The sequence below is a fragment of the Hoplias malabaricus genome, chromosome 12, assembly GCF_029633855.1.
Source record: "Hoplias malabaricus isolate fHopMal1 chromosome 12, fHopMal1.hap1, whole genome shotgun sequence".
Taxonomy (NCBI): domain Eukaryota; kingdom Metazoa; phylum Chordata; class Actinopteri; order Characiformes; family Erythrinidae; genus Hoplias; species Hoplias malabaricus.
The window spans coordinates 13,043,804-13,069,227 of record NC_089811.1 but is presented as its reverse complement, the minus strand read 5'-3'; the positions used below and the strand labels follow the sequence as shown (position 1 = coordinate 13,069,227).

Below are 25,424 nucleotides of genomic sequence, written 5' to 3'. Positions count from 1 at the left end.
GATGTCTAAAAATGCTCATTTTAGTCATATAAACAAATGCACATGGCTGTGTTTTCACATTGAGCACTGTGATAATAGACTCGTTTATCTGCAGCTTGTTTGATGCTGATTACCACTGATGCTGATGCTGACGGATTTTGTGAAGCTGATGGTAAATGTTTTGTAAATTCAGAATTCAGCTGATTTAAAAAATTAAAGTTTGAGTGCTCTCTGCTGCTTTCAAACAGTCACCTGGAGCTCATATATATGGCTCAGATGCTCAAAAGCAATCCTTGTTGCTAAAAAACAAAAATATCAACATTTACATCCAAATGTTTCAGTTGTTCTCAATGATGAAGTGTGGTCAGGGCTAATGGGCCATTATCTTTGACAGTTGGGAGGGGATTTTTACCTGTATTTCACACCTATCTTATGAATAGTCAGTGTGTGAGCCACAAGTATAGAAAAATACAGTGTCAAGTCAGATTCATAGCAATATAGAAAAATATAAATTATATATAAAATATATAAAAAAAATAATTTAAATATCAGAAAGCTGTAAACACTTGTGTATAGATAACACCCTCTCTAGGTGTTTAGAGCTCTAAACAAAACTTCATAAATATTCAGAATGTGTTATATCAGCCCCTTTTTAGGTAGGTGAAATTTGTAATAATATCAAAGCATGTCAGATCACCTCAGACGTGGCTGAAAGGCAGGGTTAAAATAATCAACATTGGATTTAATACTATGCAACAGTTAATGTAAAATGACAAATGAGTGGGAGAAATCAAGTCTAATTAAACCATCCTGTTATAATGAGAAAAGCAATGAGAGATGTAAATCTATAGCTCTTCAGTGCCTCTATGGGAATGGCATTACACCATATAGTGAAATTATTAGGTGCATGATGCATTATTGATGAACGCTCAATGAGTGGTACCAAACAGAAACTAGGCTGAAAAGACGCACTCACAGCTCAGCTCCACTCTGATGAAGTCCTGGAGCCCCAGATTCTGGAGGAAGACCCCCGAGGGGGAGGAGGTCTTGAAGTAGAAGGAGATGTCGAAGGAAAACTCGATCTGGAAAGCGGGGAAGTGAAGGTAGGACGCCTCCTCGTAAAAAGATGCAGCATTCCACAGCGATTCTGACGGAGAGAGACAAAGAGAGAGATGGGGGAGGGGTGGTTCTCAGGATTTCTCATCTCGGCTATCGTTCACACACAACAGGAGTTTAATTAGGAATTGTAGATTGCACAAATCCAATCTAAGAGACATTGGACCAGTAGATAACACACAAAATAAAAACTTTTGAAACACACTTAGGAAGTAAAGATAATATAGGAGTTGATAATGGGAGAAAATTCCCATTCATAAGCAAATTCCTTTCTTACTATTGCAAAGGTAATGTGATTGCATTTTAATAGAAGAACAAGAGTAACACTTGTTTGGATAGTAGAACTTTATCCTGAAGACATGATGTCACCATGCTTTGATATAATTACATCATTCAGGAGGGAACTAACCCTAATCTCACCACTTCACCAGTATGTGTTAATGTGCAATGTGTGTTTGTACGGGGTGTGTCTAAATTGTGTACTAACAGTAATTCTAACTAGTGTCTAAGTATGTAATTTAGAGTTAAAACTGTCTCTGATAAGTGTACTCAAATGATGCTTTTTCCACTGCATGGTATGTACTCAGCTCAATTCTACTCTGCTTAATTTCTTTTCCATTACATTAATTTGGAACGTGGTACCTGGTACCAGGTCCTTTTCTTAGTACCTGCTCACTTGTGGTTCCAAGCGAGCCGAGTAGGGACTAAACCATAACGTGTTTCTCTGATTGGCCAGAGACTGTCAATCTCAATGAAAATCAGACATACAGCACAAACTAGCCATTTGTAAGATCTTCACATTTACAGTAGAGATCATATTTGTTTTCATCCCACTCACGGCTGCTCATAAAAATACGCCATGGTTTTTGAAAAGAATGCTTGGATTGGTGGCTGATGAAAGACTCCAGTGAGAGTTGGACAGTGCAACAAGGAACACAAAATCTCCACTGCTCTGTCTCAACTGGTGTGCAGCAAAGCATGTTCAATCCCCAAAACTAGCAACAAATGGTTGATTTGGTGTCTTCAGTCTTCAAACTCATAACTCATGTAGTAATGTGGTAACAAATCAACACACAAATACATTTATTTTATTTACTTATTTTTTATTTTGGGTAAAAACTAAAATATATGAATCACTGCTTTCAGCTTTTTCTCAAAATCGTGGTTTGTATCTCTTTCCATTGGATGTAGATGAAAATAAATGGAAGGACAAAGACCACCTACTGTCACCAGAGCATTCCAGGGGTCCCACACTGAAGACGGCCTCAGAGTTGATTCGACTGGTGTCCCCTACAGAGATCCCTCTCACTGGTAAGTCCTCTTTATATGAAAGAATCCCGGTATCATTCTCCCTGTAAACAACATCAAGCACAATCCTGAGTCTCAGCTTTATTACTGCAGCAATTTAAAGCCAATATAACAGATAAACACTTTAGGGAATATATAGTAATATCTTCAGAATAGAAGGATAAATAAAGAACAATATACAGCCGAATGCTTGAATATTTATTCTAAAATCAAAGATCCTTTCAAGGAAGTTGTCCCTCTTTTGCTGCACTAACAGCTTCTACAATTCTGAGATGGCTCTGCACTAGATGTTGCAAATTTAATGTAAAGTTTTGAAGGCCACAGACTGTAGTGAGATCAAATGCAGGCTGCATATGGTAAACTTTTGATCACAGTCCCTAGTCCAAATCATCTCAAGGGTGAAGGATGGAGATCATCACTCCTGAGATGAGCAGGTGTGAATGCCTGGTCAACGCACATGGTCAATGTGATAGACACAAATTATTATCTGTATGGTTACCATGAGTCTCTGTCTGCATCACAGTTGCAAAAGTAGTTCATATCAATGCAGTTTTCCTCCAGACTGCAAGCACACTGCTGGACACCGGGCAGAAACCCCCCCCAGTACGTTCTCCTGTCCCCACCACGGTCCAGCCACCAGGACAACGGGATGCCATCTGTATTTGGAAAAAAAAAAAGAAAAAAAAAACACACACATACACACACACACACACATACACACATTTGAATATAAAGATCATGCTTCAACAAACCTCTGCAAGACAGAAAAAACATGTGTATTTGTTATTTATTAGAACCTATTTTCACTAACTAATTCAAACAAACATTTTACACAAACCAACACTGAATAAATCTCAACAATTTCACCTCACTAATTTTCAGAATCAGAAATGAATTTCAGTACACTCTATTGGCCACAAACAGTTGATATTGGTGTTTAGGTAAACAGACTAGAAAATAACCAGGAGATCTCAGATTATATAGTAGTCTCAAAAATATGTGTACATTTATACTGTAACAAATTAATGCAGTGTGCTAAGTACAAAATCAAGTACCCAATCTTTGTTAATTTAATTTTCAGTTAAACCCCTCTCTTCACATTTCAGGTGAGGCAACCAACCTCTAAGGCTGAACTTTAAAGGGGTGAGAAGTAGTTTCACAAAACTAACTGACGATAATGAAATAAATTTATATTATATTTATATTATATTTAACTGCTGAGACTGCTGTGTAATTTTCTGGGGTTTTTTCTGATACTGAAAAATTGCTTAATGACTGTTTTGAAAAGTGAATGAAGGGTAGTCTTTGGCTGTAGCAAAGCATTGTATTAAGTTAAGTGTTCTAGCAAATAAAATGTCAAATCAAGTTGTATTTATTTTAAATAGAGAAAACCAAACTGTAAATATTCAGAAGCCTAATATTTTTTTCATGCCTCGAATAATTTCTCCAGAGCATAACATCTAAAATAGGAAATAAACAGGGAAGGAAGGATCTGTAATCAATGACAAATTGAGTAAAGACACACATGATACAAACTCAGAGCAATATAAGATGATCTCTGGGTTGGTTTAGTTTCCTTCCATTCAAAAGAGCATGGTGTGATCCCTTTCTAGGTTAAACAATTCTCCTAACACCATCTTCTTACATGGCCCAATGCCATACATGTTAATGATTATAGTAGGCTGCTAATTAGGTATTATCCTGGCCATTAAGAGCTGCTTCTCATTTGGATCAAGGGTAAAGTGTTGTAGCCCAAAGCAAGTTAAGACATTAAGTGAAGCGTCCTTCTAGTATGATGGTGGATTTTTAGAAGAAGAAAGACACGTAGTTCTATATTAAAAGCTGAGAGTGCATGTGAAAACAAGCCCTCAAATCAGCATCCAGTTGACCATCATTCCCAAGACATCCCCGATAGATGATAGAAGTGTTAAGGGCTGGGTGGAAGGAAGAGATAAAATAAAAAAAAAACAGGCCAGTTCCAGTGCAAATACTGCAAACTAAATAAATAAATAAAATAAAAATAAAAATAACAATGACAGTGAAACTGGAATGTCTTCCTCTAAATGTGCTTTAAAGGTGATATAGCATTTGCATCTATAATTAGTTTTGATGTATGGGCCAGCTGTGGCCCTTGTTGAAATGCTAGCTGTCTCTACGTTTTATTTTGCCCTCCCCAAGAGACAAGACAATGATTGAAAACACAGCATTCATTGTACATGCAAAGTGGCACAGTTCAGTACCAAACGTTCAGAAGAAAGCGACCATCCAAATATAATAATAAATAAATAAAGCTTCAGCTTTTGAACAGGAGTAGGGAGATGTAGCTGTAGGGAAGTACATGGTGAACACGAAGTAGGGCTGGGCAATTAATTGAAAAATTAATCAAAATCGACATTCAGAACTTGTAATCAACAATCATCTTGTCTATATCGATTATTTTTATTTTGTAATGTCCCCACTGTGTGTTCATGTACTGTCTTTTTAAAACCATGCTACCAAGCGGTAGTCATGTGATTCTGCCACATGGAAGCAACCTAAACGCTGAGGCAGACCAAGGGACTCGAGAAGCTAGTACCAAAGAAAAACACAGTGTCTGTGATTTGGACGTGCTGTGTTTGATTATAATTAAGATGACACTGAACAAAAAGAAGTCAAATGTAAATGCTGAGAAGAAACTGCTTCAGCAACCAAAGCACAATCTCACACCAAATATAAAGAGTGCTCAGAAAACAAGAGAGGAACAAGCTCCCAGCGACATTAGAAACAATATCCCATAAATAATACTGGAGCATATTTACAGTACAAGCCTCGTCATTGAACTATGTAGGTAAAAAATACAAAAACAAAATAATTGTTCATTAATCGTAATTGTGGTAAAATGTGTAATTGATTGTGATATTGGTTTTCGCTCATATTGCCCAGCACTAATACAAAGCATTTGTTTGGTCTGAAATGCTGGTGTTCTAGCGAGCATCCAGAGGTCAACTTTGGAATATATCAATTTTAAAACTTATAGCTAATCATAAGTCAAAATCTGAATTAATTTTGAAAAGAAAAATATAATGGGTTATGTAGGGTGTCATTTTTTGATTTTGGTTTGTAGGTGTATCTTATTGTCCACATAACTGATAGTGGTAAGTATTAAGTGTAAAAATAGTTTTAAATAATTTTTTGGTGTGTACTTATAAGTATAATTTTATTTACATATTCAGACATCCCCCCCACTGTTTGTAATGGCAACTGTTGGGTAGAATTAAAAGTGTCAACTGCAATTTTATTCAACACAAAATAACTTTAAGTTAAAAAATTTAAGTTTGAAAATAGCAAGCAGGAAGAATGAATTTATGACTGCATTCATAATGCACTGCAAATGCATGTGCATCTATGTGTTCCGTTATTAAGGATAATATAGTATCCAAAAGTAAGTGTGAGTTTCCATTTAGATGATTTATAGATGATGATTAATATTTAGTTTTTTATTTATTTTATTTTAATAAAATGACAACTGCAATATTTAATAGCTACCAAAAATGCCAAAAGGCCAGGTTAATATTTGACATTTTAATTACAATTATAACTATACAAATACTGTTTAAAAAATAATGTATACACCTAACAGATAATAACATGCACTCAGATAAGTGCAGCATTTAAAAAAACAAACAAACAAACAAAGCAGCCCCCAAACAAACAAAACAGCCTATCACAATGGAAATCCGCATTAATCTTGTTAGAATGTTGTGAGATAGAACACAGCATGCCATCATCTAATTGCATCCCCTAGCCATCATAGGTTGTCCAGTGTTATGAAAGCATGATGCAAAGAAAACAAGAGTGGCTTTCCAAAAAAAAAAAAAAAAGTCAAACAAAAGCAACATATCCGTAAATGGCGTCATGTCTGATTGTGCATCCTAATCCCCCTTTGCCACTGTCACCTGACAACAGTATCAGAGGGGGCATTGAGGGCCATAAAGGACACCTTATAACAAGCAAATATCTCTGACTATGTCACACTACTACACTGTCTGAGCAGGTTTTTAAGCACAAAGGATAAAAGAGCTGTGAATATTGACTCAGGAGCTGCTCCTAACCCTAATCTATACACAGAGGATTCTCAGAACACAGAGTCAGTGTGAGAACAGCTGCAGTCGATACTAGTGTCACTTTTCTCCAATAACCTGTTTCAGCATGGCAGGTAATGGGGTAACACCACAGAGAGGCCTGCGTACAGCAGAGAAAATAAACCTTCCCGTGCTTTAGGAAAGAAACCTCCAGGCTATGGCTGTTTCTAAAGAACATAAACTGTTAGACTTGGGTTCTGAGGAAAAATATTTTTGAGAAGACACATTGCAAGAGTGAACTCAAGGCTGAAGTGAATGATGGGATTTCTTAGTTCTTCTCATTGGCAAGTGATGAACCAATGCATCCTCGTTATTTGGGGCAGGGCAAGAACAACATTCGAGTACTTTAACCGTTCTTGAGCGCTGCAGCATAACTTGGGCAGTAGAAGACGACATTAAGCAAGAAAATTTATTGCGAAACAGCCCGTGTTTGGCCTTGGTATAATGCTGTAATGTCTTGCCTCTACTCTACTTCTTGCTCCAATAATAAAGATGGTTGAAGATGAACAGTATATAGGGAGCATATGGTGGGTTGGAGGTTGGGGTTGAGGGGAGTTGGATCTTATTCAGTGTGTTAATATTGTTAATGGAAACTATGATAAAAAATGTTTGCTGACAACCTATTTTTTACTATGAAAACTAGATCGGAACTAAATTAAAACATTAATGAGAAATTAAAAAAAAAAGAGAGAAATTATTAAAAATCATTTGAGAAGGACAACTATTATGATTTTTTACTTTTCATCACAAACTAAACAATATAAAACTGGAGAAGGTTGAGGTCGAGCTTGATTCAGCTTTCTCTAATTGCTACAAGAAGCTTCAATGATGAAATCTAAAAGAGAAAATAACTGCAGATGAATGTGGAATCTTTTAACAACAAGAGAGAACTCAAGTAGCTTTAGTTTATCTGTGGCCTTAGATCACCTTATGGGCTTTGTGCATTGCAAATCTTTCTACAATAAATAAATACTTGCTTGATATCGAGTTGCCCCAAGGGGGAAAGAGATTACTTATACTCGTACCATAATTAAAAGAAAAAGCTTTTTTTTTTAAAAAAAAACAGTTCATAGCAGTCAGATTGATGCCATTTCTCTCAGTTTTTACTTCTAAACTTAAATCTGATAAGCTTTTCCTTTACGCAAGGATCCGTTGGATGTATAGCGTCTGGGAGAGTGACTGATATCTGTAACGACAGAATAATTTAATGCTCCGAAGCCAAATGTTTGTAATAAAGTGCAGTAATCAGAGAAGCTCTAATAAATCTTTGGGCTTGGGCTCCATTATTGTCAAGTGGAATTTTATCAGGGCTGTAATTATTGGGTGTCTGGGACAACTGCCAGATTAAAAATCAACACCGGATGTGGGCCATGAATATTCTCTAATTATCGTTGTAACGGACAGGTTCCAAGTTGTTTGCTTCTCTGTGTTGCTGATGAAAATTAAAAGAATTGCAGGGGAATGGCTTCATCTGTGTGCTGTGTTTTGACCAGAATATAAAAGCTGTAGATGTGTGAGCTGAGTCAGCTGTTTCCCAGTTTAAGTGGGATTTCAGTGTTTTTCATGCTTTGTTTTTGTCCGGAATCTAAAAGCTGTTCTTAGCTAGCTTGATTTTCAAAATTTTAGTGGAACTGCAGTTTTGTTTGTAGTCAGAAGTTTGTAGAACACATAAATTACATAATAGTTACATAATTTCATATTACTATTACCAAGCAGCACTATGTAATTTGGAGACCTTTCTGGTGGAAATGTTTAATTGCATTTTATAATGTGGATTTTGTGCGCCCTATCCTTGGGCAGATAAATATGATGAATGTGGATGAATCGGATACTGAATGAATGAATATGATTGCATCGTATCAGATTATTGTGAACAGGTTGAAAAAAAATCATGATGACGTAAGCCATAAGATGTATGACATGGTCTGAAGAAATGTTTTCCCTTCTCTTTTCCCTTCCTCTCCTCTACTCCTATGTCTAAAAAAAAAAAAAAAACATTTAAACAATTTTAGGAGCAATCTGTCATTTTGTGTTTTTTCATCACATATTGAAAGCACCACTACATTGACACTAAGTGGATTGTGGGTAATAGAAATTCTCTACTAAACCTATTTTAAACATGGCCACCCCATTCTAAGGTGCATACACTGGTTCCTTGAGGTACTCCATATTATAATAATAGTAAAAAGAGGAAAAAAAAGTCAGTGCACATGCTTTTGCAGCACTTTTATTTATTTATTTATTTATTTATTTAGTTATTGAAATTTGCTTGCCATTTTCCAAATTCATTTTTAGGTTATTTTTTTTTGGTGAATGAAATTGTCAATTTAAATACTACACAACAGTTACCATTAAATTACAAAAGGGTTGGAGTATGTTTCAATTACATTTATAACTAATTGTAAATAAAATATTTCAGTATTTTGAAAATTAAAATTAAACATTTTTCCAAATCACTTCCATATACAGTTTGCTACATTGCCATTGTAAAAATTACTAATCGGTCCTTTGAGTGCAAGTGTATTTGGCTGAATGGATCTGGTTCCTAGCTGCCATTTTTCATACAGATTCATCTGTCAGTGGTGAGCAGAAGAGTTAGTTTTGACTGTGAGTGACTGAGATAATCAAAGCTAAAATGGAGACAAGAACATGTGCTTAGGACAGGTTTGGTGGGCTGATGGACCACCCAGGAAAGTGAAAGACGGCAGCCGATTTAAAGCACTATCTCATTAACATCAAATGGTTGTGGAGCTCAAACTGCATTACATTCTTCAGAAGATGGCAGGACGTCTATTAGAGGGGCTGCCTAATACCCACGATGCTGAATATAAAGTGGGAGGCTCCATTACTATGTAGACATTACCTACATAATATGTGAATACTTTAGTGTATACCCTTTATAAGTAGTAAAATGAGGTAATAACCTCCACAAGAAGAATGAAATCAAATGGGAATATCTAGAACAGCTGTACATGAGCCTAAGCTCACTATGATGTTATATACTGGATAGAGAGGCATCTGGAGATAACTGGAGCACCATCCAGCATGTTTGGAATGAACTGGATCAGTGTTAAACCAGAACTAATCATTAAATATCAGTAGGGTGATCAGATTTGTGATGGCAGAACACAGAATCACAGCTCCTAAAATGTGTAAAGATCTTAAAACAAGTAGAAAAGTGATGTTTAACACAAGAAGTGCTAAGTGGCAGTCGTTTCATCGCTGTGACATTCTACTGACCATAAGCGCCGAGCTCTTGCCTTTAAAGGCATTTGATTCACTTTTCTGCAAGCAGGTCTCTCCACACCTTGTTTTAGAATGCATGGTGTCATGCGATTAGTAATGCCTGTGTGGCTTCATCACTATGTCTTTTGGTTTGATCTCTATCTCGCTTGTAAATTTGTGTGTATGAAATTAATCTCTGACTTTTTCTGTTGATCTTTCTGCAGTTTGTTGTTGCTTTTGAAATATGAGACAAATTTACATATTTCAAAAACAAGTTGGGATGCCGGGACATGGATAAAAAAATCTAGATTGTCCCAGGAAAAACAGAACATCTGGTCACCCTAAACATCAGTATCTGGCCTCATCAATGCAATTATATCCTCACAGAAATGTTCCAAAATCATCTCTTAGGACTTCTCAGAATTTCTCATGTCAATTCAAATGTCAATATTTAAAAATGTTAAATGTGACAAAACATACAGCACATAACTTTTGTTTTTTTCTCCAATATTTTGATTCAGCAAACAGAGCCCATGTATAGATGTAGAGATGTACAGGATGCTGCCTTATCTCTGTATTCTCTGTAATGGATGTGTACTTATTTTCACACATTACTTGAGCAGTGGTATCACTTTTGCACACGGCTGTATCTGAGACTTGGCAGGATGCTTGTTTTAAGTGTGAGATCAAGCACAAATGAGTTGTATATGTATGCATTCGCATAAAGCACATTACATAACAGCAGGAACCATATGATCCACAGCTGAGTACACAGCAAATACTGCAGCTTTACAATATCCCTGTATTCACCGCCATGAGACTGGAGACACTGGAGTAAAATGGGCAAGAGACTGACATGTTTTCTTCATATTCAGGTTCATATTTTCTTTCTTTATACACTGAATGATCACTCAATTACACTCACTGTTCATTTTTCCAGCTCCACTGACCATACAGGAGCCTTTTGTTGTTCTACAAGTAGACTGTAGTCCTCCTGTTTGTCTGCTTCCTTTTTTAAATCAGACACAGCAGTGCGGCTGGAGGTTTTAAACACTGTGTCCACTCTGTTAGACACTCCTACCTTATTGGTCTGCCCCTGACAATATGGGCATCTGTTTTTAATCTTGTGGCTGATCATTGTAAAAAGAACAGGAGCAGAAAAATCAGTGAAGAAAACAGTGAAGAAAAGAAAGCGCATATTATAGGGAACGACTTGAGGAGGAAAAATAAAGATTGATAGAATACAAAAGAGATAGTGACAAAAAGATAACACACAAACACACACACACACATAAAGAGAGAAAACATGAGTATGGAGAAAGTGTGGCAGAGAAAGCGAGAGTATGAGGAAAGAAACTAAACGAGAGAAGGGACAGAGAGAATAGTACAGCATGAAGAATAAAGATGAAGAGCCAAGGCAATAAGGGGAAAAATGGAAGAGGAGAAAGAAAAAGGGAGACAAAAGAAAATGACAGAGAGGGAGAGGGGGTTATGTGGCATTTCAGAAACTAATGATGTTTTCTTTGGAGTCCAGTGAACTGGAGAAGAACAGGAGAAGAAGATAATCTTTAATAGTGAGGGAGTAAAAACCTTGTTTATTGTCTGCAGTGACATGAGATCTGCCTCCCAGGAATTAAGCTACATCTATTTTTCATAAATTAGGAACCTACACATGACTCTCCCTTAGCGGAAACTGAGCGGAGAAGACGGTTATCCTGAGCTCCCAGGAGGACACACACACACACACATACACACACTGTATAAAGGACAGTGTTGCTTAAGAAAGACTGAAGAAATATCAACCATGTAGCCTCATCCTTGCAAGGTAGATCTATAGTATCATATCATCTGTATAGTGTTCTATTAGTTGGGTATTTCTTTCATAACACATCCCTCAACTGATTGCAGTCATGCTGTGCTAGGACCCAGTCCATATTAGGTTGAGATTATTCATAGTATTCAGACTAACCCAACAGCAATAATCAATTAAAATCCACTGAGGTCCATTTTCTCCCAACAAATGTCCAAGCCTCAAGATCAGAACTTTGTCTCAGTGTCTCTGCACACTGCTGCTTTTGATCAAAGCCACGGTTTACCACATAAAGTTTACCCAGCTAACAAAATTATGTTCTCAGAATGTTCCCCTAATGTTCCATTCTGGTTGTTGGAAAGTTGAAATGGAATGTTCCCTCAATGTAAATTTTATAGTTTAACATTCTTAGAACTTTTTTCTGAAGTTACAAAAATGCTTTTTGTTACACTGCAGTGGAGCATTTATTTTGTTGTTTTTATGTTTTTTTATACCTTGTATCAGATACGAGAAACAGTCAGCAGTACAGTGTCAAAGCTTAACATCTTTTCAAATGATGGTCCTTTTAAAGTTTTTTCTCAGTATGTAGTTATGTTAATCCCATTTAAGAGGTCTCAAACATTTCCATTTGTTAAAAAAAAAAAAAAAAAATTCTCCAAATCACTCTGATTTGCTATGGTTGCCTAATTCAGTAATCAATCAATGATAAAACTCAACTGCTATGGTAATGACACACTGAAGCAAAATCAGTGCCAGCTTAATGAATTTAAAATGAATGTAAATATGTTTTTATTACTATTACTATTGTTATGATCATCATCATCACATTTAAATTAAGTAATAAATACAAAAAAAGAAATAAATTTAGGGGGTCTCTGTATGCTCCACCTGCAATATAAACAAACAAGTTTATTAAGTACTTCTTTGTATTTGTCAGTTATCAATCATCAATTTATCAGCATAAAGCATTGTTCCAGACTACTCAAGTCATTCAGGGCAGACAAAAGACAAAGCTTTCTTTAAGTTATATTGCAGCTTTTGACTTACAAGTAGTCAGTGTGAAAGGGGTGCCTGTGGGTTCTTATTCCTTCTTTATTCATGACTAAATTACTCGCTTGTGATAAGGTTGCACTATACAGCAGAAGTTTAAAGAACAATGCCAATGACATTACTGAAGAATTTAGCAAGAACACAATCTGGTAGCTCATTTTATGTTCTTTTGATATTTTATCTGATGTTTGGAATAACTTATTCCATTGATTTTAATACCTTAGTCATGATCCCAAGTGTCTGTCCATTCGACTGATGTATAATATGTTCACATTTACTCAAATATGTCTCAGAGAAATATCTGAATAACTGTACTGTCACAAAGATTTTTTCATAATTTTCCTGGTAAGGTATATTTTGACCAAAAATACTAATTTATTAAGTGGGATTATATATAATGGCAAAATTAATGAAAAGCAGAGATTTAAAGCTATAATTTTGTACCTTGTCGATATTGGATCTGTAATATTTCAGATATAAAGATGGATATAAACAATGGTATAAAGTTTTTTTTTGCCTGCCTGCAGGCACTGGTGTGTTAAGTGGATAAAAACATTGCCACATAGCCGAAAACAGGTTGAAAATTAATAACTTACTCAGTAACATTAGTGAGATGGCCTAATATATGAGCCTATACAATCAGTTTAACCTCATAACTAAAGCAGAGTTAGTTTTCAAGATATTAGCTAATGTTAGTTAATGTTAGCTAACGTTAAATAGTCGTTAACTAATGTTTGCTCTGTTATTATTATAATCATACACAGGATAAGATGTAAAATATCCTATGCCAATCCATTAGAGATTCACATAGGGCCCATCACACTTTCGTCCTACCTGCACCCACAAAATTTCTGTTGTTTGAATCCTTCACCTCAACACTAAGGTTGGTGTGGCCGTTTATGGTCCACACTGGCCTCCCCGGTCACTAAGGCTGTACTTAGCTCCATCGCACCGTTCCATGTAAACTTTACATGCTACATCTCCAATAATCCCAGTTGCATCTCTACAGTGCATTTCCCCCAGAAATCTGTGCTTTCCTTATCCACAACCACTGACTAGAGCTTTCAGCTGTTTCTGCTAACTCCTTCACCACTGCCCTTAGTTTCTGGCCCCTGATGCCAAAATGCCCAATCAGGGATGTGGGAGACTTGGCTACAAATCACCTAACAATTTTCTCCACCGGTCTTACATGTGTCTGCCATCGATGTTCCCTTACTTCAGCCAAGTCTGCATACTTCAGCTTCTTCCTTTCAAATGCATCCTCAAATGGAACTGTTAACTCTATGAAATAAACTATCCATTTACTTTAAGAGTACAGCATGATATCTGGCCTCAGTGTAGTTAACACAATGCACTCTGGGATCTGCAGCTGTTTACCTACATCCACCAGCAATTTCCAATCTCGTGCTTCAACCCATCTACCAAAATAGATGGGTTGATTCACTCATCTATTTGTACCCTGCCCACATTCTCAAAAACATTCCCCCTCATGCACAAACCTAACTGTATTATTACTACAGCCACTTGTCAATGCATAAACCTCTAGCTGTTTGCTGTATATCAAACATGCCAACCCTGTGACAAACTTAACTTACAAGCTGATAGAATATGCTTCAGCGTGCCAACCCCTTTAAATAATTCAAAACTAGGGTCTTCACCTGCCCACTGTCTGAGATTTTGCGGTGTTGGAAGGACATCGTAAGTTGCTCCAAGCAAAATCTTAATACAACTTGCCTCCATTGCCCAAAATTCTTGCCAGGAAATCTTCTGTTTCTCTAGATTCTCCCATAAAAGCCAATGGCCTTGTTTAGCCTGTGACGCTGCTGTTGTGCACCGTGCCTCCTCTCTCTGCTCGTGAATAAAATTAGTCAACATTGGCCTTCTCTCTGGTGATGTGGATGAGCAGTGTTTCATGCAGTTATTACGGAATTAAAATTAAAAGGTAAAAGTAAAATATGAAAAGTAATATATTATCGTAAATATATTATTGAATTAAATATAAGATTTAAAAAATAACATATTTGAACACAATCAATGGATACACATATTTAAATGGTGTACCTTGTCTCAAACATTGATGTAAAACAGGTAACTCTTTCCTAATGTGTCTAAAGAATACCATACACCTTTAGACAATTTATATAAAAGTAAACGTAAAATGTTCATGTAACATTCACATGGAACGTTTGAAACTAACATTGGGAGAACTTTTATTAAGGTCAAGTAATATTAATGGAACATTCCTTTGATGTTACTGTTAGAACATTTGCTTCTAACATTAAGATAACCTTTACATAATGTTAGCAAAAAGTTGTGGGAACGTTCCCTGTTAGCTGGGTAGAGTCGGCTGCAAGAAGCACGAACATAAACTGCTCCATTCCTCCATTTTAAAAAGTTTGTTTTTCTGCATCAACTTTCCTTATTGTGGAGCAAGACCGACTGTTGTCACCCTAAGGTCCCTCTTGCCCTCTCTAGTAAACTGGCCACCACAGGGTAAACAATTAATCTGATTGTGTGGGTTTGTTTCTTGTCTTTGATTAGTGCACAGAAAACAACTTGTGATGTTTTTGGAAACATATCAGACTGCTATATAAGAACAGAAAACACGCACGCACAAGAAAATAAAAAAATAAATCTTGCAACTGTGAATTTTGATTGCAAATTTAAAATCATTTAAACCTGGAACTAAGCATCACACAACAGGGAACAATATGATCACTTTGCCTATTGGTAGCTGATGGCAACAAGAATGTATAGTTTTTTTTATAGAGATAGAACAGGCTTGTAACCCACTTTTCGAGATGCTCATATACATGCACACTCACTCACATTCAGAACTGCTCTACAAGGGGTTGACACTACTTACCTGTCCTTGTTATTACAACATTTAACCTTGCATAGTTATGACATAAAACAGTTGATAAAATGAATAAAAAAACCTAAGATATATATTGCTCATATTATTTTATGATCAGATTTCACTGTACACAACTTTTATGAATCAAGGCCAAATATCTGCAAGTCCTCATAGGCAAGTTTGTCCATTCTATGTCCATACCGCCAATGCATACGTGTAGATATGCTACGTTCCATTTGATCTCAGATGTTGGAATTTCTGAGTTCCAAATAGGAAATCAAAAATGGAATGTTCCCCACAAGTCTGATTTCCTACTTAGAAAGTCAGGAGACCCTTACCAACACTGAGTTCAGAATCCAACACTGAGTTCAAGATGGCTGCCCACACATTTACAGTGTGTTAAAGTAGTAGAATCATACAGTTTATTAGCACGTCTATCTATCGGCATCTCGTTAAATCAGTCCTACGTAATGTATTGTCCAACTGCTCTATTTGGCAGTGTCTCCTAGTATTTAAATGTGCAAAATATCACACACATAATGCGATGTCATGAACAGATATCGCTAAGAATTCTCACTGGGGACAAGCAAACAATGAATTTCTGGGGCACAGAGGTATCTGAATGTTTAATTGGAACACAGTAGACTCATGTGTGACATCATTCCCAGTTCAGACATCCAACTTTTGAGGTAAATGGAACACTGCATGTGAGTGTGTGAGTGAGAGAGAGAAAGAGAGAGAGAAAGAGAAAATAAATCTTGTCCATGAGGTGCCTTGCATCTACAAAATATATTCTCTCCACATTGCCTTGGGAACCAAATGAGGTACGCACATTTAGTTCAAGGACAACTAATCAAAAGCTTTACAATTAGCTGACGAGTGAATTTCCCTGAAGCATCATGGCACAAAGATTGCTGTATAACGATGGAGCAAATTTCACTCTGAACACTCCCCCAACAGTTAAGGCAATCACTACACACAAGCACATCTTACAGAATGGATGCTGATGGTGATTTACTCCCTGTCAAGCCTTAAAGGTGAAGGCCTTTTGTAACTGGTGCTAATAAAACCCTGGACGAGGCTGGGTGAAGGTCTATAGACCATAATTAAGGTCAAAGTTGCACAATAAAGCCTGGATCTCTTATAGCATACACACTGGTTCAGTGGGATGGTAGTCTTCAGTCAAAGCCAATATAAGCTTAAATGGGTGTGTCAAAATATAAAAAGCTATCATTAATGTTGAAAAATATCCACTAGGCTGTTACAGTGGTGCCACAGTGGGCCCTGGCCCAGGACTTGCCTTAAACCTTAAATAAGGATTTGAAGTGCACACTTGATGTTGTTAAAGGGTGAAAAAATGGGGTTTCTTTACAATGTGTCAGACACTTAAGAACACAATTGGAGACACTCAGCTCCAGCCACTTTAACTGTATGTGGGAACATTTTAAAGGTAAATAAACAGCACATTTTCACACTAAGTTCATTCATTGTCCACAGGTCTTTCTAATGGTTGCGAGGGCTGATTCTTCTTCATGATATGAAACTGACATAACAGTGACATCTAAAGGCTTGGATGTCTAAAATATTCTCTAAGAAACTTAGTTGTAAACACATATAGAACTAATACAAATATGTTGTATAGAACATAAAAATGGGAATCCACTTATGGGAAAAATGCAAAAATAAAAAATAAACATTTTCATGAATAATTCTGGTTATTGCAGTATAATTAATCAGTTAAAACAAAATCAACTAATTAATCACACAATTTGCTGTGATTAATCACTATTAATGGCGATTAATAAAATTGTCCCTTCTTAAGACTTTTATTATTGGATATTTAAAAGTAAAATAAACAAATCAATGTAAGATCATCAACACAATGCCGTTAATATTAGTACTGTCTTTCGATGAAATAAAACAATCACAAATATAGTTAAAATGCTAGTGCTTGTATTTTTGGGAGGGAGATAATTTGTATGCATGACAAACTGGAGAGAGGAAACTGTTCTTTTTACTTCATTATAATATCTCAGTGTAGTTTAGATGATTTTTTAAAATTAGAATCTTTTAACTTACAGAGTAAAAATTTCAGGGAGCGCTTAAGCATTAGATACAGAAGCTTTAATAGAGAAAAATAACATGAAGCTTTTACATAGCTCAAACAAGCTGGGATAAGCAAGGTAGGAGACAACACAGGAGCTCTGTGTGTGTGTGTGTGTGTCTGTGTGTGTGCACTTAAGTGAGAGAGAAAGAGAGGAGGCAGGTTGAGAGTGAGAGCCAGTCATGATATTTAATACACATTTTAGCATAAATAAAAAGAAATCTAAATTCTGAACTTATCAGTAGAGTCTATATTGCTAAATAAAATGCACCCGTGAAGGATCTGTGAAGAGTGAATTATGAGAGGAAGTTTTGAACAAATTTGGAACAAACATGAATAATAAAAACAATAATAAGAAGAATCATATCAATCACCTGCATTACATTCCACACGTTAAATATTTTGTGCATATCTCACACAGAGTACAAAAGGACAGCTGTGAAAAACAGATCTTTCATATCTCCAGGACTCACCCCATGTGTTGAAGAGCCGCGATCTCCTGCACTGGTAAGTTATTCTCTGTTGACAGTGTTCCGACTGAGTCACGAGAGCTCTAAGCTGCTCCAGAGAAGCTCTGTAGTCAAAGTGCATGGTGTAGGGTTTGTCTGGTGTAGAACCTCGAACTCTCATCTGAGCAGTGCTGTTGTGGTGTACCATGGTCCACACTTTGTTCTCTGGAATGTAATGAAACAAAAACTGAGAAGACACAAGTCATGGAATATATAAAGATAAGATAAAGATGAACTTTATTAATAAAAGGAGGAAAATCCTCTATAAAGTATGACAAAGTGAAATAGAACAAAAAATTAAATACAACTGTTGTTTATGAAGCCTTGCTCCAGGTGACTGTCTGTGAGGAGTTTGGTGTGTTCTCCTTGTTTCCACGTTTCCTCTCACTTTCCAAAAACACACGTTGATAGGTGGATTGGTGACTCAAAAGTGTCCATAGGTGTAAGTGTGTGTGTGTGTGTGTGACTGGCGCCCCCTCGAGGGTGTGTTCCAACCACCCAGTAATTCTGGAAAGGCTCCAGACCCTCCACAAACCATAAGCAGTTGCAATTGCAAACAATAAATGAATGAATGTTGTTTACAGAGTGCTTTGTTTGTTTTGATCACAGTAGATGGTCTAACAAAGAAATGAAGCCGGTTTGGTTTACATGTGGAAGAGAATACATGCAAAAAGATACTTGCAGGGATAAAACAGCAATACACACTGGATAATGAAACTGGATCTGAGTGAAATTTAGACACCTGTGGTTCTCTTTTATATCCTTGAAGTAAATGTGATTTGAATTTCCTTCTTACAAGCCTGTATTTATACTGTTCACACTGGTCTTGCTTGTCTCTGAAATGACAGCTGCAAAGGGGTTTATTCTTTGACTCTGATTTGTTTGGTAGTGGGGGGTTTGACTCTAGTCTAACGACTCTAAGGGGTGGCTTCCCAGAAAAGGATTAAGCCTAGTACTGGACTACACAGCAATTTAAATTGTGATTTTCCTTGAAAAGAATTATTTAGTCCAAGACGAGTCTTAAATGGTGGAGTCAAAAAAAAAAACAAAAAAAACATACTAACAGTATGGCATTAAAAGGCAAAACCATACTAACTTAATTAGTGCTTAATGAAGAGTGGGTCATGTGAACAGTTAATTTCCTTTCAATAACGGAGGGTAAAAAATGTATAAAAGAATGACAAATGTCAGAATGACAGAGGTTATACTGACTTGGATAGTTATGGGTTATTTTATTTCATAATATATACTGTATACTACAATGTTTGCTGAGATGAATTACCCCCTGACACAGGTCCTAGATGATATCCAAGGTTGCTTTAATATAGTATAACAGCATAAATATCAACAGAGAAGCATCACACTTTTAATGTAGACTGTGGTTTCAATTTAATTTTGATTTACTTGCAACATTGTAAAGCGCAATCGTCAAACAAAATTAGAACTACAGCATTCTGATGAAGGATCAAAGTGGCTCACATCATAATCCCACTTGTTTTGCTGGAATAATGCAGGACGAAATCCCTCCGTGTCGTATGATAATCACTGATCAAAGACAGAGGGCTAATGTGCTGCCAAATAGTTCTCTGGAATAAAGTTCCTCTGTATCAGATATTATGGATTAAGATTATTCTGTATTACGATACTTGAAGGATTACATTAATGGCACCATGCTGTGTTCTGATATCTTTATAGAGTTCATAGGCACTTCTTGTATGAGAGAGAAGGAAAAAGCAAAAAGCATTTTACAGTATATAGTTTTGAAAAAGGGCTTTTTCACCTAGATCCATTTGATTTTGCCACACATAACCATTGCCTTTCCTAATTACCTCCAATCCCCACCTGCTAGACCATCAAGATGAGAGGGTGAGGTCTAGCACATGCTCCAAATAATTCAACATCAACATTCTACACACTTGCAGGAAGGCACAAAGGCTATGTTCACACAGCAGCTAACAGTGGCCCAAATCTGATTTCCTGAACAAATCAGATTTTTTTCATTCTGCTGTTCAGCATGTCTATATAATGTGACCTATATCTGATGTCAGTTTAAACAGATCACCTTCTTAAACTGACCTGCATGGACAAAAGGACAGTGCTTCAGGTTCTGACCAGATTAGAAGGTCCATCTGTTCTGTCCAAAGAGTTTTAATTTTGAAATTAAGGAATTGAACCAGACTGGTGATTTGCTGTGCAGTGCTGTATTGAAAAAAAATTACCATTTTCCAAATTATTTCTATATGAAAAATAGATTTGAAATTCATTCATTCATTCATTCATTCATTGTCTGTAAGCACTTATCCTGTTCAGGGTCATTGTGGATCTGTAGCCTCCCTGGAATCACTGGACACTTGGCAGGAACACACACTGGATGGGGCGCCAGTTCTTCACAGGGTGACACACACTCACATCTTCACTCACACACACACACACACCCATGGACAGTTCTTTAGAGTTGCTAATCCACCTACCAATGTGTGCTTTTTTATGCTTTCCACATTTGGGAGGAAACCAGAGCACCTGGACACATGGAGAACACACCAACTCTTCACAGACAGTCACCACGAGTGGGGCTTGAACCCACAACCCCAGGACTCTGGAGCTGTGTGACTGCAACACTACCTGCTATGGATCAGATTTCAGAACTATATATGAAAGTGGCACAAATCCGATTTGAAAAAGTCTGATTTAATGTGATGTTTGGTTTTCAAACTGCCACACAAAAGACACATTTAATAAGACACATATAAAGATACAGATCAGATTAGGATCACTTTTACCTGCTGTGTGAACATAAATTCTGGGGTCATCCACCTTGCTTTTTCAATTTGTCTTTTCACCTTAAATGGTGCAGCATTGGAGACGTGTCAATGTGGCATGTGTGGTGAACATTGAACAATTTAAGGTGGAACGGCAAATAGCATGGCATTGCAGCACATCTCTGTGTTGAATTTGGTATCACTTGATTTTTAAGAGGGTAGTTTACCTGTCATGTTGCAGTAGACCTGGATTGGACCAAGAGGGCCACTCCCATCAGGATCAATGGAGAAATCACCAGAAGAGCTTCCTGTGAGTCGGTAGGCCTCACACGAGGATTCATACACCGCTGGAGAGAGAATATGAAAAAAAGAAAAGGGAAAGTGAATCTGAGACACTTCATACATTTCATGTCTCTGAGAATGAAAGCGGACGTCAAAATTTTATGTAAAGACTGGAGTGTTTTGTAGCGGGAAGCAGAAAAAAGGTCAGCGCTGTCTGTGTAATGATACACTCTTTAGGTTTCTGGTCTGCTCGGACGTCAAGATCTGAGATGCATGTGCCAAGAACCTTAGTAACTCAATGTATTCTTAGTAACTGGGTGAGAATGACCTTGTAAATGGCCTGTTACATTTCATTTCAATTTCATTTCATGTTCTTGACTTTTGAATACCATCTAATACCTGCATTCGCTCTAATAACACTAGGAAATGAAATGAGCTCAGAAAATTGCAGCTGTAGAAGATCTGTAGAAGAGCTGTAGAAAGTTATCAGATTTATAGTGGAATAATACGTGTAGTGTGAAATTAGATTCCTGATGTTTTTTTATACTTATCTTAAAAAGTCACTAATCAAAAATTATTATTATTTTTATTTTTTATTTTTTTGGGTCAATTCAACCCACTGGTCACTAATCTGGGTTGACATAAGCTACCAGGAGCTTCTACTTTGATATGTTAAAGTGAATCTGGAGAACTCTTATTCTCGCAGAATATAGAAACTCTTGATCTTTTAATGTGGTATGGTATGTTCCTGTATGAAACTGACTGAAGCTTGTTCGTGGTTGAAGTTTGAAAGCTTTTATTCATGGTTTGACTTACTACAAAATTCATTTGTAGGTGTATATTTTTGTAGCATTTTCAGTATGCGTTTTATTTCATGCAGTTTTCGGTCTCCTTAGTTTGGAGTTAGTTCCACCTTAAGTGATCTGTAACAGCTCAATGTCACTAGAGCTCTACACACTTGGAGGAGAATGCTAACTATCCACTTTATTTGTGAAAATACTATAAAGCATAACATGATTATTATTATTATTACTGTTGCTAAGACAATTTCACTGAACAACACAAGACACTTGGAGGAGAACACTAACTGCACAATTGTCACAGACACCAGTTTCAGCAAGTGTGATGCAGCATGATATGTGGAGTGGGGCCTCTGCTAACCCCAAGGTAAGTGATTCAAATTGTTATGTACAATATGCAACGTTTGGGACAATATTAATTGATCAGACTTTTCATACAAAGTCAGGTCAATAATGTCTCTGATGACAAATGAATGTCGTTCAAATCATAATCTTATTTCTTATGGAGAAATGCAGAATGAAATCCCTTCAGGGTGCATGATAAAAGCTGCTAAATTTAGGGGTTATTTTCAGTGTGATTTTGAGAACTATTCAGGCACAAGAGACCATTTTCAAAGCCTGTAAACCTCTGTTAAACCAAATTGCTTACATTTTTCCTACTGTATTCCAGGCTGGAATCACTTAGAGATACTCAAAAAACTGAACGTAAACCTACAGTTATGGCAGGTAGCTCCGCTGTATCCGGTTCCTGTGCAGTCGCAGTGGAAATTCGACCAGGTCTGAGTGCATCGTCCTCCATTTTCACAGAAATTGGGAAGACACCTGAAAAGAAACAATGGTGAGATGATGGGAGGGGTGTATTATGCTCAATGCAAATAAACCGCTGGAGAAATTTCAATAGTAATGAAGTTATAGAGGCTTATCGGACAGGCCGCGACGAAATCTACGGTAGGCGATGTTTACCTGTGAAACCCAATCTAACTTCCAATAAAATATTGAGAAGAAACCGCCCATCTTTATTAGCCCCGGACTGGCGCCTCAGATTCACAAAAAGCAATTTACTGAGACTGAAAAAAGATGGCAGCATTCTATTAACTCACCTTCCTCGCAGATTTGTTTGCGACAGAATTGGCCTTGATCTGAAACTCTGAGACAGAGAGCCACAAACGTTCACTTAAATCAAACTCAACCAAGACTCTATGGATACTTCTGATTTTTAACTTTGTCTATTCATTTTCCTTCCATTGGTAAATGAAATAACAGCTTTTTATGCCAACAATCTTAATCAGCGGAAGAGTTTAACATTTGACGCATGCTACAGTCTAAACTATAAGCTATGAATACTAATTCTTCACTACAGAAAAGCCAAGTCAAGCTGCCACATATATCTGTGGCGTGACAAAGTATTTATCCCCCGAGCAACAGAGGAACCCCATTTGAAACAGTGCAGTTCATAATGATAGAACATAAAGTTGCCAAGTCTGTAATGTCAAGTCTTTCAGATGATGTATTAGCCCTCTTTTTTTCCACTGTTGTTTCCATTTTTTTATATTAATACAGAAGGTACATCCATACCAGAGTTGGAGAGGAAAGCAGTCAGACCCCTCAGTGTCACTGCTGGACTGAGAATAGCCCACCAACCCAAAATATCCAGCCAACAGCATCATGTGGGCAGTGTCCTGTGTCCACTGATGAATAGAGGAACACCAACACAAACTGCAGCAATAGATAAGCTACTGTCTCTGACTTTACATCTAGAAGGTGGACCAATGTGGTAGGTGTGTCTAACAGAGTGGACAGTGAGTGGAAACAGTGTTTCAAAACTCCAGAAGCACAGCTGATTCTGATCCACTTGTACCTGAGCAATACACACTAACACAGAACTTCCATATCAGTGTCACTGCATCGCTGAGAATGATCCACCAACCAAATCACACCTGCCCTGTAGGGGTGCTGGTCAATGAAGACCAGGGTGAATGGACACTAACAAAATATGCAGAGCAACATATAGACTACAGTTTGTAATAGTAGAACTACAAAGTGCTCTTGTATGGTCAGTGATGCTGATGTAGAAACAATGAAGGTTGTTTCAATAAACGGTCATTTCTAACGCAGTAAATAGTCATTTCTAATTCTTTTAATTTTTAAGAATCTTTTTAGTTCAACATACATATTTTAGATCTTGTGTGTGTGTGTGTGTGTGTGTGTGTGTGCTAAAGTATGTTCTACAGACATATGTTTAAGGTATCAATATCAATTCCATTGCTAAGAGTTTGTCATTGTTCTGTCTTTCTTGGTTCAGTAATATATATATTTTTAAATAGTCCCTAATCCTGAAAATTAGGATGGACTGCAATACGTGTACACTCTCTTATAGGGTAAAAAAATAAGTAATAATGAATACATAAATAAATAAATAAGCCTAGTGTTTAGACGCATGAGCCTCCCCCAGACAGTTTGATTAATAGCATGTTCATCTCGGCCTGCTTAAATTTCACAATTACCAGTTTTTATTGCTGCATATATTATTTCAAAGCTTCCTGGCGTCCGTTCCCGAGAGGACGCTGCTTTACGAGACTGCTTTACCATCACCGCCATGGTCCTGAGGCCATTAAAACCATTAAAACCACTACAGCAGAGTACACCCTGCACTGGGTAATGTTTCTGGTGATGGTTTAATTACCTTTCCCGCTATTCCTACCTGAGTCCAGAAAAGAGGACTTTGGTGGGCCGTAAAATGAGAGCAGCCAAGACCAGCAATAAAGCGCTCAATGAAATTTTAAGGGCCTGACCAAACAATCTCACACAAAACTGATGGACTGGCAAGGCCGCAAAACTGACAGACTACTCATTTTGTAAGCACCTACTCAATCAGTGAAAATACATAGAGGGTGATTTGAGTGGCGCACTACTAAACAGAGTGCTACCTTGACTTATGAGTTTGATTCGTGTTGTGACCGAGCTCGTAATTCAGTTTGCTTGTATATCAAATTTAATTTCTCCATTAAAATGAATTGAAATGTTATTAATCCATTCCAGCCCACCAAAAATCACAACACTTTTTTTTGTTACACGTTTTTAAATGAGAAAAATCTAATTTATACATATCTTTGGATTCAGAACTTTAGTATTAGAGTTACATGTTCTTTTTCTTTTTTGGCCAAAATGTTGTCTAAATCTGACTTTTCTGTGCATCTCTTCCTAAAACCCTAAAATGTTATGAATGTCAAAATAAAAAGTGTATAAACGTTCCTTTTCAGCACTGCCCTACACAGAGGAAATAGCCTTTTAATATGTCTTTTAATTTACTTTTCTCTTGTGCACTGTCATTCAGAAGATTTGCGAAGCATGTTATTTTGACACTTTTCTGTAGAGTTGCTTTTTTTCTTTCCTCAGTGGTTGACATTTCATGGCTGTCAAGTGTTCTTAGATACTTTTTTTGGAAAGTCAAGTGTTATTATCTTGTTCAAAATATACATTTTTAAAATATAATTTAAATTTTCA

The 25,424-nt window shown here is 36.8% G+C and overlaps 1 protein-coding gene across 1 annotated transcript in view; it reads right to left on the bottom strand.

Moving 5' to 3' along the window:
* cntnap5a (contactin associated protein family member 5a) overlaps positions 1-25,424 on the bottom strand; it is a 181,014-nt gene that overhangs the window by 26,309 nt on the left and 129,281 nt on the right. The window contains exons 11-16 of the mRNA XM_066685845.1: positions 22,636-22,742; positions 21,066-21,185; positions 18,044-18,244; positions 2,903-3,059; positions 2,320-2,447; positions 956-1,126 (exon numbers count right to left, since the gene is read on the bottom strand). Of these exons, the coding sequence (XP_066541942.1) occupies positions 956-1,126; positions 2,320-2,447; positions 2,903-3,059; positions 18,044-18,244; positions 21,066-21,185; positions 22,636-22,742 (884 nt within the window). The remainder of the gene's footprint in view (positions 1-955; positions 1,127-2,319; positions 2,448-2,902; positions 3,060-18,043; positions 18,245-21,065; positions 21,186-22,635; positions 22,743-25,424) is intronic.